This window comes from Pyricularia grisea (assembly GCF_004355905.1).
Source record: "Pyricularia grisea strain NI907 chromosome Unknown Pyricularia_grisea_NI907_Scaffold_2, whole genome shotgun sequence".
Taxonomy (NCBI): domain Eukaryota; kingdom Fungi; phylum Ascomycota; class Sordariomycetes; order Magnaporthales; family Pyriculariaceae; genus Pyricularia; species Pyricularia grisea.
The window spans coordinates 4,495,509-4,512,660 of NW_022156717.1; the positions used below are offsets into that span (position 1 = coordinate 4,495,509).

Consider the following 17,152-nt stretch of genomic DNA (forward strand, 5'->3'; position numbering starts at 1 on the left):
AAAACAGGGGGTTGGAATTGGAAAATATTCATTGCATTTACAGGGCCAATTCAGCTGGCATATAAAGCTATCTAGATCACAGAGAGGGAGAGGGAGTTAGATATCACATAAAGTATTGGTGATTCCTTGTCATTTGCTCTTTTATCACCTTTTACTCGTTCGCTTCCCTGTGTGCATGTATGTATGTATGCCAAGTTGTATTGATATTCGTTACCATTTCCCACTCGTTTGTATCTAAAACTATAACTCGTCCTTTACCCTCTCGTCCGAATTATCCTCATCGCCAACAGAAGAGGCCGCATGTTTTGCCGCCTCCTCTGGCTCCTGCCACATCCGCTTTTTGGGGTTTCCCTCTGGTGCAGACTCGTGGTGGACGTCTTGACCTTTGTTACTCTCGACGGCCGTCCTATCGGCGTCAGCCTTGGCCTCGTCAACAATCTTGCCAACCTTTTCAGATTCCGACTCCGGGTCTGAACCCTCCTTCTTCTGACCAGCCTCCCCGGCCCCTCCCACGCGAGCGGTCGGCACACTTTCCGCGTTCCCCATGTCAACCACGGTCGCACTCCCAGCCGTGCCCGCGACCTCCATGCTCGCTCCGGAGCCGCCCAAGCCCCTGCTGACGAGGGACGCGCCACCGCCGACGCCTATGCCTAGCATCCTGAGCGGGAGCCATACGAACCACCACATCGGTCCGTAGAGCAGCCTCCGGAAGATGAGCCAGGCGGCCGTCGCCAGGAGCATGTAGAGCGCCGTCTGCAGGTACCACGTGTCCGACTTTTGCGACCTGAGCAGCGTGCCCAGCAGGTCCCTCGACGCCGCGAGCATGCCGTCGAGCCCAGAGTACCGCTGGTCGAGCTCTCGCATGGCCGCCGTGCTCTCCGCTAACGCCTGCGCCGCGTATGCGGACCGCGCCAGCTCCGCAGCCATCAGGTCGTGGGTCCGGCGTAGGGACGAGGTTACGTTGTGCGCGGCGCCGACGACTTGGTCCTGTGGGTCGTTGCCGGCGGTTGGTCTTTGTTGGTGGTGTCGTCGTCGTGGCGGTGGCAGCGGCTGTTGCTGCCCTTCCTGTTGGTGCAGGGCTGGAGACGATGCTCCGGAGCGGCTTGGAGGCGGCGGGGCGGCATATGATGCGACGAGCATGGCACGCTCGGCTCGCTGGGCTGCGGCTAAACCTTGACGGGCTGACAGCTGCGCTTTGCGAAAAGATATCCGGCAGCTGTGTTGAGGTGTAGCAAGAAACGTCAGCATTCAACCCGAATCGCGACCATGATGACCTTCTGGCAAGACTGGAGAGGTCACGTACCGCTTGAGTTCGGCATCCAGCCTGTCGGCCGACTCGCGCAGGCGGTTCCTGTCCTTCTGGGCCTCGCTACCGTCGCGCCCGGGCTTGAGGTCTGCTACCTCCTCGCGGAGGAGGTCCAATTCCTCCTCGGTCTCGCGGAGGCCCTGGGTGATCTCGACACCCAGCTCAGTGACCACGTTGCCGTCATCGTAATGGCTGTCGGACTCGTCCCTGAGCGGCACGGAGCCTGGCTGTAGTTTTAGGCTGCCCAGTCGATCGATCAGGGTGCGTATCTGCGAAGTCGTCTCCTGCAGCTGCACGAGGCGTTCCTGGAGCGTCCGCAGCGACATAGTCCTTTTTGTTATACCGCCACCACCCCGCCTTCTATGGTGTCGCTTTGTTGGTTTTCTCCGACTGTTTGGGGTATTTGGTAACCTATTGTTGGTAAAGAGGTTACGGGGCTGGAATAAAGTATGATTTTTATTCTTTTGCTTTTGTCAGAGACGTTGTTCTCTTTCGGATCCTCCCAAAATACAAGATATTTATGGCCCTGTCAGTGACGTCGGGAGCTACTGACAGAGTAAGTTTGTCCTTCGTTTGATCAATGTGGCTCAAACCTTCTTCCCCTACTTCAGACGGTGGGTCCGGCGCGCCTAGTATGTCAAATCAAGCTGCACCATTACCACCTAGAGTGCCCCACTCACAGGTACGGATCGCTTAACTAGGATCATGATGGTATCCACTCTGGGCGGTCTTTTGAGATTTCCAACGACACATGCAGTGCTAAAGTCTTGATTGATCGTCTCATTGCCAATCCCTCCAACCCATCCCATACAAAAAAAGAATAAAAGAGGAAACAAAACATCTTGAAAAAAAAAAAAAAAAATGAATCGCTTCGTCACAGAGGTCACAACGCAGTTCAACCCCTTCGCCACCAGCGCAAGGGCGGCGCGCCTTTTCCTGGCCTACCTGCCACCGAATGCACGCGCCTCTGGCATGAACATCAAAACCAGCCTGCTGCCAAAGACTTCGACACAGCCGCCCAAACTCCAGGTCAAGTTTAGTATGTTGCCCTCCCTCCGCCTTGAAAAAGGCCCCCCGGACGTATCGACTGACCAAGCAATTGCTATCCAGAGGATGGCACTGAAATGGATCTCGATTGCCAAAAGCTCGGCATCAAGGGAGTTCTGGAAGAAGTCAACCGCCATGTACGACAACTCGAAAAGGCAGACTCCCTCTCGAGCTGATTACGATATTATAAAACATGATACCCGATACTTCTTCTGAATAAAACCACCACGCGCGAGTCCAGGGTCTCAGTGGGTTTTACAACTGCTTGCCTACGCCCTCACTCGCCATCTGTACAACACCTTGTAAAAAGACAATGTAGACATGAGCATCAAGTGTCAAAATACACTGAGCGAATTATGCTCTATTTGTGGGGGATACTGTGGCATATGAATGCCCAGGGAACGATCTACGAAATGCAGGGACCCGATCTAATCATTTAGCGTACCTGGATGCGACGGCTACTATCCCAATTGAAGAAAATATTGATGCTTATTTTATTTTCTATCGCGACGATCATCAACATGCCATATCCTGATAATTCGTCTCTTGATTTTCATATGACCTAGGCCGAGGCACCGCTGATGAAGAACCACTTGTCGATCGAGGCATCAATCTTGGCAGGGGCAAGCTCCTCGTGGGGAGGCAGAGGAGGGAGCTGCTCAGCCGAAACGCGGCTAGGCGACTGCGAGACCGACAGGTTGGTGGTGGACACATCACCAGGCTGGGTCTTGCCCGTAATGAGCTTCTCCCAGGCCTCAGCACATTCCCTGATCACATCCATTGCGTACCTGCAGAGAGAGAGAAAAAGAGCAATGTCAGCATTCGAGATTTACAGAAAGTCAGAAAAAAGAGGCTTCAGTCTTACTTCTTGTTCTTGCACTCGCCGGTGAATGCGAACTGGTTCTCGGGCTTTCCATCGGGAATCTTGTAGATACGGAACCACTCATTGGTGGCACGGAGAAGGCCGGGCAGGTGACGCTCGACATCCTCAACATCGTTGAGCTTGGACGCCAGCGGGTCGTTCACGTCAATAACAATGACCTTCCAGTCGGTCTCCTCCTCGTCAAGAAGAGCCATGACGCCAAGAACCTTGACCTGCTTCACCTGACCAGTGTAGCCGACAAGCTCGCCAATCTCGCAAACGTCGAGAGGGTCGTTGTCACCCTTAGCCTTGGTCTCAGGGTGAATAGCATTTGGGTCCTCCCAGGTCTATCGTGGGTCAGTAAGGAGTCCTTCCTAGGATCGTTGAGCTGCAAAGTGTAGCTGACCCAACAAGACGAGTCAACATGTTGCGTTGGCTTACCTGGGGGAAGGCACCGTAGTTCCAGAGGTATCCCTTGTGGGGAAAGCAGTTGCGGACGTAGCGGAGCTTGCCCTTCTTGATGTCCTGCTTGATGGGGTTGAGGAGCTCGTCCTTGGAGATCTGTGACGTTGAATTGATAATTTGTTTGCGCATAAGTGAGTGGTTCGTCGAGGCTTTAAAAGCAGACCCTACGTCTCAAGGTCTTCGAGCACGCACCTCGAGTTTGGCATTGGTCCAGCGGGGGATCTCAACAACCATGTTCAGGATTGTCTGCTCTGCGTTGGCATAGAGGGGGATGTCATGGAAGGGCGAGACAGGGACGCCATCCTTCTCGATATAGACGCGGTGCTCGAGGGTGTTGGGGGCCGCAACCTTGCGGACGGTGAACTGAGACGCCATGTTTGCAGAGCTCGTCGATGATGCAGACGAGGATAGGTGCCGGGCAATCTGTGCTGTGCGGAGAGACGGAATCTTGACTGCTGCAGACTGCTTGTTCTGGAGCAAGCTGTTTTTATTTTTTTTGGTGGGTTTGTTGAAGAATTAGTGAACAAGCAACAGCTAGCAGGACACCTATAATTCAATTCAATCGCCACTACTGCACTGAGGTAGGGTAGGGTAGGGTAGGTAGTAGGTAGCTGCTATTAGCTACTCCGACGAGAGGAGGGGCTTTTTCGAACCTTGAGTTAAATGGAGGGGCAGTAGCATCGTTTCCCGGCACCGATGGCGCCACCTTAAATCCCATTTTCTGATTGGCCAGGCGGGAGCCCAACGACAGCGGATTGCCGGCAGTCGCTCGTCGAGTTGGAAAGCTCCAGCCCGTAAGTGGAGACCTTGATGAGGCCTGGCACGTGTTGCGTAGTGCCCGGATGGAGATTTGACGAGAGGTCGACTGTAGCAGCGTCATGGGCATGCAGGTAGACAGGCTGGCTGTTCGTTGGCTCCGAAACGATATTTGGGGAAGCTACATAAGGATTATTATATCACTCGAGTTAGTTACCTGTACAAACCTAAAATCTACCTACCTACCCAAGGCAGGTAGGTAGTCAGGGCCGTCCAAAGTCGCGTCATGACCGTGCGTGCATCCGCCGGCGCGGCCATCTGCATCCATCCATCCGATGCTGCAACTACGGCCAAAGGTCCAACATGGGGGGGGGTTTTTTTTTTCTTTTTTTTTTTTTTCTCTCATACCGACGGAACGCTCATTATCTCTATTTGAGCACTCTCGTTTCATGCAAATTTTTTGACTGTATTTGGGCTTGCATACCTTCTTTTGTTGGCTGAGAGACAGATTTGATCAAAAATTGCGCGCTAGTTGCTGGTCTGTGTTTGTTGGCAAGCTTCGTACTGAGTTCGACCCCGATTACAATACAAGTCTATAATTGATGTATGAATACAAGTATAATACAAATGCAATGATGTATAGTACAACCGGTAAAGTAGCTGCTGTAGTCGTGGGAACGGGCTGGAGGATCGATTCATAGAAAAACGGACGTGACTTGAACCCAAAATAAATCATCGACACGATCCACTAATGCTACAGTACTCAGTGCACCTAGCATTTTTGTGGCTTGCCCCTGTCTACATCCAAGTAACCGAGGTGGTACAAAAATTGTAGCATTGACCACCTTCAAGTGAACGACACTGTGACTCGACACCAAATTAACTTGATGTCATTTCTATACAAGATTTTTTTTTCGGCCAAGGACATGAAACTTGCGCTTTCTCACTATGTCTTTTTTTTCCAAAGGGTATCGTGCTGTATCTAACCACATTTCAAGCTGTGTCTGAACTTCAAGAAACCCCAAGCCGTTCCATTTCCCGCAAAATTTTAAATTATGTATTGTATATCCATATCCGTGCTGTTCGCTGTACTTGTTAAGCTGGCCCACAAGCTCACCCGCACGAAAACAACCATACCATCCTTGCAACTCAGCTCTCTGCACACATAAGCCATTATCGTCGAGGCAGGTTGTTTCTGTTGTACTGTGCTCCGCCGAACGCAGGTCCTCCATTCCACCCTTGGTGCACGCTCTTTTGCACAATAGCAGCGGCTGCAGCGTGCGCCATCAGTCGCTCCTTTTGCCGATGCCTTTCCTTGAGGTACTGCGCCGCCTCAGGCCTCATGCGTAGGATACGGAGGATCATATCGTCCGATGGGTCTGCCTGCGCCTCCTTTCGCTTCTCCTCCTTGGCCTTGCGCATCGTGCCCAAATTGCGGCTCATCATGATGCTCTTCCCCCGCCGTATAGTCCCCATGCTTGCGAAAGCAGGCCCTGCCGCTGGCCCAGCCGCTGCTGCTGTTAGCGATGCAGGTGCCGACATTCTGTTAGGGTTGTTGGCGCTGTGGAGTTGCTGCTGTGCGCGTTGCGCTGTTGCCTTTGCGATACCCTCTGAGGTTCTGATCAGTGCGGCCGTATCTTCAAAATAGAAGAAGTTGAGCGATGCCAGCTCGTGCCACTTAGGCGACTTGAGTATCTCAGCTGGCACACCCATAGCCACACCATGCTCGTCTGCTGCGTTGAAGAACTCAAACAAGAGTTCCAGCCACTTGTAGACAACGTCAAGCTCGGTTTGCGTCAGTGGTTTCTGGCTTGATGGTTTGTCCGATAACGGCGGCACCAAGAGGTTTTCTATGGCCATTAACACTTCCTTCCACAATCGTGTCATGACCGCAAGCATGGTTGCGTCCGTCAGGGTCTGCTTCATGACAGCAAAGTTGTCGTTGAAGTAGTCAAACAATGGCTTTAGGGCGTTCTCAATGTCGGCTTGTGTAAGAGGTGGCAGTCTCGCTGTTCGCTTTTGCCACAGCGATGCGACTGACGATGCAATGCCACGGTTGAGCAGTGATTTGAGTGCGTCGTGAGAGAGGGAGGAATTGATATGGGTTACGAGCTGGTCGTCTGGTTAGCTTGGGCTCCATGTCGTATCATCCCTCCAGCCAGGTGGGACTTGACAGCTTACCTTGTCTGTGACCTTCCGGACCATGTCTCGCTCAGTCCTCTTCAGATGTCTGAAAGCCTTGGCAAAGTAGAATTGGATGTCGTCGCGCTCGCCCTCCATACTAACCCTTATCAGCAGTCTCCCTTGCGTATCAAGATCGAGCCAGAATTCGCGAGGCAAATAGTCGGAAAAGTGCTTGGGATCAAGCTTCAATGATGTACGCCCCACAAAGTCATGGTCACCAAAGGTATCATAGTCCCAAATGGTGGCGATGAGGTTCAGTGGGCCCTGAACATCGATATCGACCGACTCGTCCCAGCGCGGGTTCAGGTTTCTCATGACGATCCTGGTTTTGGCCAGTCGCTTCTGATACTCGTCGCATAGCACCACATACGGGTCGCTTGTCCCCGTGGGGTCACAGGCTTTCAGGTCCTCGGCCTCTACGATTTTGATGGTGAACGTGTACCTGGAAGTCTTTTGGAACATTTTGATGGGACCATCCGCCTTGAGTAGCACATCTGCGCAGCCATCGGCATTAACCAACTTCTCAAGCTTGTCTAGAGCCTGCATGGCATATTCAATATTGTTTAATTTGACAAAAGACTGTGAGAACTCGTGTTAGCATTACCTCGTTGTCGCGACCAGCCAGGACGAGCCGTTTGGATCATCAATGACAGAGTCGGTTCAAGAAAATCTCACCTCGGGATAGAATTGGAATGGCTCAGCCTTCTCTTTTGTGCTCAATGCATCCTTGGCGTACTGCATGAACCTTTCTTGAGTCGTCTTGGAGGCAGCTGCCGCTGCATCCTGCGCCGAAGGGCGATCCATTTCTCTTGAAAACTTTTGATCGACTATCTCACAGTAGCGTCCGATGCCGGCCGCAAATCCTTTTGCGAGTGCCGTCATGAAACGTGCGTGGTGCACATCGTCGTCCCATCCCAACTGGAACACTTGATCAACTGTCTGGTTGAACATGGCAAAAATGTCCAAGATAGACACGCTGTGGCGTTCGTTGTCGGAAGCAACGCCGTCTGGGTTCCGAGTCTTCACTTGGAACTGGTCCTGCTTGATAGCTTGCTCGACAAATTCCTGCAACCGCTCCTCTGCGGATTGGATCCACCTCCACACGAAGCCTTGGAGCAAATCCTCGACCGAGAAGAAGAAGGGCTTTGATGGCAGAGCCTGAACATGAATCTTTCTGATCTCCACCAATTCCTTGTAAAGGTCGAACCCATCCTGCACGTGCACCTCCTCTTTCCGCTCATTGTGCACCGCGAGGATCCGTTCGACTATGGCCTTTGCATCTTCCTCAAACGTAGGGAACATGGTCTCAACCAGGACACCAAAAGGAGACGCTCCGAGTATCACAGGATGCTTCCTAAACTTCTTTTGGACCCTTTCGCAAAGAGCAACAACGCTTTGACCGAGCTTTACCACATGGCTAAAGTTCCAATCTTCCTGGCTCTCTGGCAGCTCTGCATCCAGATACGAGCGGTAAACAGCAGCAGCATTTTTGCGAAGAGCAGCTGAAAGAGCTTCGGCGTATTCATCTGCATCTTCCTGCCGCTGCGAAAACGCTTCGTCACTCTGGATATTGTTCATGATGAACATGAGCGGCTTGGCAAACGAGGGCGGCTTGGCTTCGAAACATTTGGAAAGAAGTTCAAGCATGTCCCGTAGGAGGGCATCATTCAGATTGTGAAGCAGTGTACGATATGCAGAAGTGTCCGGGAGGCTCCATTGACTTCTTGGTATGCGTGGTAGAGGATCAGTGTAGAACATGATGTGAGGCGGTTTTTTCACCTCAGGGGTAACTTCCTTAGCAAAATCGAACGCCATAGACAATTCTTCGATGGACAACTGTTGTTCCAGATAATGCTGGCCCACGACCTCCAAGAAAGTAATGTGTCGCGTCTGCTGCGGCAGTCTCCATCGCAGCGCCAATTCAGCGAGAAATGTCTCCGACTGTGCAGAGAGCAGAGAGCATGGGGCAGAAGGGTCTGGGTGGAGGAGGTCGTGAAGCGTCGTCAGCTGCAGAACTTGCTTGTAGCAGTATCGAGGGTCTGGTGGGATGAATGTGTAACTAGGCTCATCCACACTGCGTATGCTGGACGCGTCGTCCAGGGAAAGTGAGCCAAGACTGGGAGAGCCGTCAAAACTGAACGGAGCCGATGCAGAGTCGGGGCTTGTTACCAGCCTTCCAAGATCTGCAAAGGCTTGGTCTTCGTTGTAGTATGATTGTGGTCGGGTTGGCAGAGGCTTATCGGCACTAGTTGAAGCTGATCCTGCGAGATCTGGCCTGGCATTGATAACATCGCTTATCATAGCTGCCAAGAGCTTGCCTTCGGCCTTCTTCCATTCTTCGTAGGCGTCATCGACATCAAAGTCCTGCCGCCGTAGGGCTCCGTTCATGCTGGCATTCATCCTCTGTTGATATGCCTTGAAGTCCCTTACACCGCTCTCGGCGGTCCAGAGCGGGCGGTTTGAATTGATATCCGCCTGAACCGTCGCTAAATCTCGTGCAAACACATTTGCAACGAATTGCACCATGGGCATATCTTTGACATCATGCGTTAGGGGAATCTCAACCTCAATGGTCTTGTGCTGCGCATCCTGACCAGTATCAAGATACAGGTCCTTATCGTTAGTTATCAGCTTTTTCTCCAGGGTGGCCAGGCGATTCATCAGCTCGGGCCTGTCCCGATCACTGCCGTGATCGCGGAGGACGGCTACGACAAGCCGCACAAAAAGAGATAGATGCCTATCGACCAAGACGCGCCAGGATTGATCTTCTGGAGCTGTAGCGCGCGCCTGTGCTCTGTTGGCAGAGCTGTAAAAGATGAGGATAAGAGGTTCGAGCTTGCGGTCTTTGTCTACAGACCTGCGGAAGTCCTGAGCGGTGAAGGCCGTGTAAGCTTCACCAAAGGTTCGCTTCACAGCAGCATCGCTGTAGCCAGGCATGCGCTCCGAGCCGGTGAGAACGCCCTCCATCCTCTTCTCGAGAGATTGGCGGAAGCTGTGCGGCAGTTTGACATTGCCAGAGCTTGACGTGCCTGTAAACTCTCTGATCAGGTCACCAACGCCCGAGGCGTGTATTCTGGACTGTGGCCTTGAAACCTTGACATATTCTTTACGTTTCTTTTTTGGCTGCAGCAGATAGTTCAGGTATGCGACACGCAATGCATAACTGTAAACCTCGTTCGGCGGTAGAGGCCCTTGGCTAGCTCGCGAGCTGGCTCGGGCTCGGCGTTCGCCATCTTGTATGCTCTTGAGGCGCCTGGACGGTTTCCATGATCGAGCCGAGGCGGTGGACATGTCGAACGGTGGCAGTTGATCGATAAAGTCGGATTCGGATTGTAATTTGGGAGGGCGGAAGGGGGGTTTGCCCAGGAGCCAGAAGCGAAGGCTGAGGGCAGGCCCCGGTCCCGATCAGACCATAAAACCGTCGGGAGGCTTATTCGGCCGCCGCGTTAGTTGAGCAATCAAAACTGGTTGTCATGAGAAGAAGGCCGCGATATCTAGGCACATTAGTGACGAGAGCGCAGTAACAGAAGAAACCCGGAGCCCAACCCAAACACGCATAACCAGAAAGGGCTGGTCGCCTTTGGAGAACCAATTGATCCCAAAGTGGGTTCCACGTCCAAGTTGCCTGCAGATGGGGGAGGGGATGGATGGATTGGCCGTGCCGACCTCCAACGTCATACTAAAATGACAGGCGGACATGTGGGACTATGGGATAAAAGCGGGGCCCGTTATTCGGCCTAGGCGACATCTTTTACTGACTGTAAGGTCAAAGCGCCCAACCCGTCTGGTTGGACTAGCTCTGTTCTAGGCTTAGTTATAGGGGTAGTTGATACTAGTTAGGTACCTACCAAGCTATCTATTTTCATGTTGGGTTAAATGTTTGTGTCATCTCCGTACTACATACAGATAGGACACGCCCCGTGGTTGGTCGGATGTAGGCTAGACCAGCAACAAATTGCTCTGAAATATACATGATATCTACTTTGGTTGAATTTGGATTATGTTTGCGAGATTGTTTACGCTCAACAAAAATACCCCGAAGAACATTTCGTATAATTATTTTGTATAATTATCGTCCCACGTTCAAAACTTTCCTGAACTAAACACACAACAAGCCCAACATTGGAACCATTGTGCATTGTGGAGGGTCAGGTGCTGCACCTATCTTGGATCATAAGGCTGCCTGCTCTCCAGCTGGGCATTCTTATTCCCCTTGGGTTTTCATAATCACTATTCTAGAAACAAACAGCATCACGGGGAGGGATGTAGACACCGACAAACTTGAAAATTGTCTAGGAGGGGATTTGAGTACGGCGTTTCAAGTGAGTGATCAATACGAGCAGGATGTGGCATGCCCAAGACTGTTTGTTTCCTACCTATTCATTGTCATGTGCGCGCCATTGCTGCGCCACCAGCAAGCAACATGCCATATGCACTGGATTGATCTATGATCTATCGGTGTCGGTTGGTTGTTATCTAATGTTTCTCTCTTTCTTTCTCGCCGTGCAAGTATCATCCTCTGCGCAAGGCCTCCAATATTTGGTCTCACGTGCCCGCGCAGCCTAGGACAGCTCCTTGACGTTCCTATTTGGTTGGGGTACCGAGGTAGGTTTCAATGTTTCAATGGTTGGAGCGATTATTTTGCACTTTTGCATTATTTCTGCTTCATGTCCGTGTGCTTTTTTTTTTTTTTTTTTTTTTTTTTTAGTCCCGTGGGTACCTACACGTAGGTGCAGTGGGTTGCATCGGTCGCTTGCAAGAAATCTGCAGGTGCGGGTGAATGAAGGAGTGAAACATGTGTTCGGCCATCGTGAGCCAGTTAATCCTGGGGGTGTGAAATGCCCTGTTTCTTGGCCACATTTTACATGGGCCATGAAGATTACTACCCTACCTAGGTAGGTATGTACGGAGTATGTATCCCAGGGAAACCTTGAGAACTACCCCTTCGTACATATGTTAAAATCCACCTACAAAGACCGAAAGAGGGAATCTGTGGTGACTGATCGCATTCTGCGACAGAGCCTGCCCACTCGGCAGGGCACTGCCCTCGTAAATCAAGTTCGACTGTAGGCTGTAAGCACAAAAGGTACTAAGCAAGGTACCCAACCTAACCTCGATACAATGCGGGAGGCAGGCAGGTAGGCATCGGGCGCTTGGAGGCTAGGCAAAGCCCCGATTAATTCCACCCCAAGGTAACTTACGAAGTAGTTTGTTTCCCAGGGTATAGTAGACTTGTTACGTACAGGCACACCGGGCTTTTATATGGAGTATAATACGTAAGGCAGGTAGGTGTAATGGTGCCCAAGTAAGCCAAGCGACCAAGGTAAGGTACCTACCTCCCTTCACCTTACCTAACCGAATTCTTACGCAAGGTTCCTTACGCTAGCTAGCTGAGCGGGCGGGGTGGGTCAAGTTTGCCTGCTCTCCTGGGTTTGACGTGAATTGGATCGAGTGAATCAAATGCGATTTTCTCCCCCGCCGGTCGCTGGCAAAAGGCGCGGATGAATTAATACCTTTCAAATGCTTGCAAGCAAGAGCCAGCAATGCATACCTAGAAAACAGCCGGACTGAGTCGGACACTGTTTTCCATTATTAGACTCTACCCCCGTCTTGCATCTTACTTCACTTGTCGCTGGCGGCGCCCTTGCGCCATCTTCCGAACCTCCAAATAAACCTACCTGCACCAACCCAAGTCCACAACAGGCACAGGCAGGTTACATCGAAATCCATCATATCTTTGCCCGCCCGGCCGGGCTTGCAGCACGCAACAACAGCACGCACCAGGGAAGCCGACGGCGACGACGACGACAAAACATACAACGATGGGCAACGTTACAAGTCGCCCCGAGGAGGCTGCTGCGCTTTATCTCCGGGATCAAAATCGATGTCAGTCTACGTCTCATGCCCTTACCATCACCGTCCGACGTGCGCCCAGACTGCGCTGTGATCCTTGTTGCACTGATCTCGGCGTACCCTGCCCACCTACTTAACCTAACAAACCCCATGTTACGTGTGTTGGTGCAGTGAACTGACCAACAGGCTTTGAGCCCTTGTAGTGTCTATTTCATCTGTCGTTGTCTCCTCGCCGCGCAAGCGCTCTTCCATCAACATAGTCCCCAATGCTTTCCCTGCCACTCGATTCTCAGCCTCCCGTTCTCTTGGCGACAGTTCCCCCGTCGAGTTCGTCCAGGTACGCCCGCTCCGCGCCTCACCGTACCACACACTCCCATCCACCTCTCGCCAGCCCTCTAAGACTGGCACTGCCTGATCTCCTCGGGTTGCTGAGGCTGGTATTTGGTTAGCACTAACGCCAGTCGCTCTCATCAGGACCCAGAAACGATCTCATCAGGCGGGCCGCCGCAATTCATCATCAAGTTCAACAGCGACGATGAACTCAACTTCAACTTCACATTCGTGATACGGCAGACCCCAGGTGTCCCGAGTCCAACCTCCGCCGCCGGCTTGGACGTGGCCGCTGGCCCAGCCTCAAACGATACACACGTTAACAACCTAACATTCGTCTACGCCTCTTCCGCTAAGGAGGTGGAAAACCTCGTGACAAGGGAGTTCCACGCCGACCCGAATCTTCACAAGAACTCCAATGTCGAACTTGTGGGGGACTATTCCACAGATGGGAGCCCGTCAATATCGTTTGAGTGGTCATGGAGGTGGAAACCACCAAAGATTGCTGAAGACAAGGGCGGAGGCTGGCGCAATTCCTGCAGCGTATGGAATACCATGCTCCATCTATCCCCTTCCTGATGGCGGGCGTTTCAGGTCCAGCGTCTGGATTTTTTGCTGATAAGCTCTCTGATGCATGCAGTTTGTCGAGTATGACCAGCGTGGTCATCGATTGGTCTCGTTGGCAAGTTTCGCCTTTTGGGTATCAAGTAGGTGGATGCATGTTTCCTAGTATGGCACCGTTAAGAACCCAAGCTGACACTCGTCTAGATTCTAATAGCTACATGAGCCAGCCCAGCTCGCCCTCGCCTCAGTTTTTGCTACATGCACCGCCTAGGATACGGGTAGCATCGTCGCAATCCGTTGAGTCGAGGATAAGTGCTGCAGATATTAACGAGCCTGCGTCCCCTCGCGCCAACTTTAATGCAGACTCGCCGAGTGATGTGCTTCCGCCTCCATCGACGGCCTCCTCTGAACCGGTCAAGGTCGACGTGGCATGTCCAAGGCCAGGCGAAGACGTAGCCGTTACGGATGATGGGCCTGTATTTAGGGCAACCATTAAGGCGTTGGAGCAAAAGACGGGCAGCATGCGGACGCAGATGAAGCGCCTGATCAAGAAGGCAGAACACGCACAGACGACCCAGGCCGAGGCCAATGAGGCGTTCATGGCGTTTGTAGACGCCCTGAAGGAGGCATCAGCAACCAACACCAATGCCGTGCAGCCCGCAATCGATCATTACTTTGACAAGATAGCTAGGGAAATTTTGTTTTACGAGAGACAAAATGCTGCAAATTTGCAGAGGATGATAATCGAGCCGTTGAACAGGCTGTATACGATGGATATTAAGCAGGCCGAGGCCAAGAAACGAGATTTCGAGGAAGAGAGTAAGGACTACTACGCCTACGTAGGCAAGTATTTGGGCCAGCGGTCCGATTCGGTCAAAACCAAAAAGCTGGTTGAGAGCGATAACAAGTACCAGGGGAAGCGACGTAATTTCGAGCTGAAGAGGTTCGACTATTCCTCATTCATGCAAGATTTGTCAGGCGGGCGCAAGGAGCAGGAGGTCCTGTCTCATCTCACAAAGTACGCTGATGCCCAGACAAAAGGGTTCTTGTCCACAGCTAAAAAGGTCGAGGCTCTCTTGCCGCAACTGGAAGCGTTATCAAACGAAGTACAAGAGGCGGATAAGGAGTACCAGTATCAGCGCAGAGAAAGGGAGGAAAAGCGTCGAGTGTTGGAGAAGAGCAACGGGGCGGCCATGGAACCCGAAACACCTCTGACCACAGCCATGCCGAGCGTCACGACACCACTCAACGGAAATACGAATTCAGACAGCGAGCTTGGAAGGGCAGACAGCACCGGCTCACAGCTGCGTACCGTACCTAACAGCACCACATCTAGCAGCACGGTCGTAGGGGATCTTTCCAAATCACCTGGCAGTTTTAGTCATTCGTCTGTAAATGTGGGCAGCCCTCCGCCGCCCTCGAAGTTCAAGGGAATTCGCGATCTGGAAGAGCGCGATCCTTCGCAGTCTGCCACCTCAGACAAATATGCAACCCAGCGGAAAGAAGGCCTCTTATGGTCCTTGAGTCGACCAGGTGGTCATGTGGACCCGCGAGCGGCGTTGAACAAGCAGACGTGGCATAAGTAAGGACCATCCTACTCCATACTTTTTTGCAATGCTAGTGACTAGAGAGTTGCACGACTAACTTATACGTGCTTTTTTTTTTCTTTTTTTTTTTTTCCTTTTCTCCCACAGATTCTGGATAGTTCTAGATCAAGGTAAGCTGTCGGAATACAGCAACTGGAAGCAGAAGCTAGACTTGCATATGGACCCAATCGACCTCCGCATGGCTTCGGTCCGCGAGGCCAGGAACGCCGAGAGACGATTCTGCTTTGAAGTCATCACGCCACAGTTCAAAAGGGTCTACCAAGCGACATCAGAAGAGGATATGAACAGCTGGATCACCTCCATAAACAACGCGCTGCAAAGTGCTGTCGAGGGTCGAGGTGTCCGAGACAAGCCGGTACAGTCAGGTACGGACCAGTCGGCCAGTTTCCGAAGAGACATCGGTTCCATCCTTACCGGGAAAAGCCCCTCGCTCGGGCACGGGCACGCTGCCAATACGTCATCTTCTGGTTTCCCTACTCGCCGAATCACTGTTGGTGGTGGTGCGCCTAGTGGACATCGCGTCGGCTCTACAGGCAGTCAGGAGGAGAACCCGGACAAACTACTCCAGGCTCTACGCGAGAATGACCAAGGCAATCTGTGGTGTGCAGACTGCGGATCTGGGTCCAAGGTCGAGTGGGTGTCGCTCAACCTTGCCATCATCCTGTGTATCGAATGCAGTGGCATTCACAGGTCGCTCGGAACACACATCAGCAAGATCAGATCTCTAACGCTCGATATCACGTCCTTCCGCACTCCCGATATTGTCGAGCTGCTCATGCTCGTTGGTAACCGCGTTGCCAACATGATATGGGAGGCTAGGCTTGACCACTCGATCAAGCCAGGACCTCATGCGACTAGAGAACAAAGGCTCAAGTTCATAACCATGAAGTATGTCGACAGAGCCTTTGTGGATCCCCTCTCGCCCACCACATCCCGCTACCTCACCGCCGACGAAACCTTACTCGCTGCTATCAAGCGTAATGAGATTCAGCAGGTTATTTATGCCTTGGCTTTGAGGGCCAATCCAAACGTGACTGATAGATCTCGTGGGACACATGCCATTTTCTTGGCCCTCGCCGCCGCAGACCCGGCCTCTCCTTCACCGGTGCCGGTATCGACGGCGAACGCACGTGTAGATGGTGAACGGACTACTCCCTTCCCCGTGGCTGAGCTCTTAACTCAAAATGGTGCCGAAATACCCTCCACCATGCCGGCTTTCCCTCTTAGTCGCTCCGCACAGCAGTACCTGGAAGGCAAACGCTGTCGCAGCGCGTCTATATCGATGGTCGGCAGCCAGCAGACCGTCTCCTCGACAATTCAGGATCTTACTCAGGCCACTGCTGATAAACTCGCCCGTGAGCGCGAGGCGCGACTACAGAAGCGAGTTAGTGCCGGTGGTCGGCTCGCTAAATCGCCCATACCCGAGAGGTAGGGTTTGTATGGGCTGGGCTCGTTGCGTGGCCGTCCATCTGAGCGAGGACGGCAACCACACATAGAAACGGTGGCCAGTGTATCAACATCACCGCCGCGGCGTGGACGACGGAGTCTTGGCAGCTTCAGGCGCATCTGTTCCCATGTTACAGGGGAAACCAGGTCGCATCCTTGAAGGGATGACAGTACACTGCCATTCTCCCCCCTTGTATAAATCACGATATCATACCTCTCTGGATACTACTAGTGGTCATTACTCTTTTTTTTCACGTATTTTCATGTCGGTATCGTGTTTACTTTTTGGTATTGGCAATGATGGGGGGTAGGTTGTTTCGTTTCGGTTCAGCCAATGTTTATTTTTTTTTTCTTTTTCCCCTGGGTGTCAAAGAAGCACCCTACTACGATCCTGGTCTGCGTTTCTTGGTGGGCAATACGATGACTTTTGGGCATTGGGTCACGGGTGGGAGGACGTCCTTGTTTTTGGTTCGAGAATTTTTGGGGCGCTGGGAGATATATATCTTAATGCGGCACAAGTCTTAATACGATGTCACGATTGTGATCATGTGATCTTTCTTTATTCTACATCTTGAGGCTAAATTGTTTCATTGTTGTTTTCTCTTGTCCTTGTCTCGATTTTGAATTTTTGTGGCTACCACAAATATCTGGAAGTTATCTTGGTTTACGTGGGGAGATCAAACAAAAGCCTAGGGCCTTAGCAAGCATCGGAATATTGGCGGCAATTTGAGG

At 52.1% G+C, this 17,152-nt stretch overlaps 5 protein-coding genes across 5 annotated transcripts; 2 read left to right on the top strand and 3 right to left on the bottom strand.

Moving 5' to 3' along the window:
- Positions 1 to 166: 166 nt before the first annotated feature.
- PgNI_03897 (uncharacterized protein) lies at positions 167 to 1,835 on the bottom strand. The gene is made up of 2 exons (XM_031123949.1): positions 1,304 to 1,835; positions 167 to 1,216 (listed from the first exon to the last, which is right to left on the bottom strand). The coding sequence occupies exons 1-2, from the start codon at positions 1,630 to 1,632 to the stop codon at positions 241 to 243; spliced, it is 1,305 nt and encodes a 434-aa protein (XP_030983338.1). The 5' UTR covers positions 1,633 to 1,835; the 3' UTR covers positions 167 to 240.
- Positions 1,836 to 2,060: 225 nt separating this feature from the next.
- Positions 2,061 to 5,144, bottom strand: PgNI_03898 (uncharacterized protein). The gene is made up of 7 exons (XM_031123950.1): positions 4,921 to 5,144; positions 4,334 to 4,617; positions 3,873 to 4,161; positions 3,657 to 3,776; positions 3,219 to 3,562; positions 2,399 to 3,141; positions 2,061 to 2,332 (listed from the first exon to the last, which is right to left on the bottom strand). The coding sequence occupies exons 2-6, from the start codon at positions 4,564 to 4,566 to the stop codon at positions 2,916 to 2,918; spliced, it is 1,212 nt and encodes a 403-aa protein (XP_030983336.1). The 5' UTR covers positions 4,567 to 4,617; positions 4,921 to 5,144; the 3' UTR covers positions 2,061 to 2,332; positions 2,399 to 2,915.
- Positions 2,168 to 2,529, top strand: PgNI_03899 (uncharacterized protein; the record flags this gene model as incomplete). The annotated part of the gene is made up of 2 exons (XM_031123951.1): positions 2,168 to 2,345; positions 2,417 to 2,529. The coding sequence occupies 2 exons, from the start codon at positions 2,168 to 2,170 to the stop codon at positions 2,527 to 2,529; spliced, it is 291 nt and encodes a 96-aa protein (XP_030983335.1).
- A 182-nt stretch (positions 5,145 to 5,326) lies between the features above and the next one.
- Positions 5,327 to 10,322, bottom strand: PgNI_03900 (uncharacterized protein). The gene is made up of 3 exons (XM_031123952.1): positions 7,296 to 10,322; positions 6,618 to 7,199; positions 5,327 to 6,548 (listed from the first exon to the last, which is right to left on the bottom strand). Exons 1-3 carry the CDS (start codon positions 9,909 to 9,911, stop codon positions 5,610 to 5,612), a joined length of 4,137 nt encoding a protein of 1,378 aa, XP_030984660.1. The 5' UTR covers positions 9,912 to 10,322; the 3' UTR covers positions 5,327 to 5,609.
- A 1,696-nt stretch (positions 10,323 to 12,018) lies between these two features.
- On the top strand, positions 12,019 to 17,151 carry PgNI_03901 (uncharacterized protein). Its single transcript, XM_031123953.1, has 6 exons — positions 12,019 to 12,506; positions 12,677 to 12,810; positions 12,948 to 13,346; positions 13,444 to 13,510; positions 13,572 to 14,949; positions 15,062 to 17,151. Exons 1-6 carry the CDS (start codon positions 12,443 to 12,445, stop codon positions 16,404 to 16,406), a joined length of 3,387 nt encoding a protein of 1,128 aa, XP_030984659.1. The 5' UTR covers positions 12,019 to 12,442; the 3' UTR covers positions 16,407 to 17,151.
- The last annotated feature ends 1 nt before the right edge of the window (position 17,152 follows it).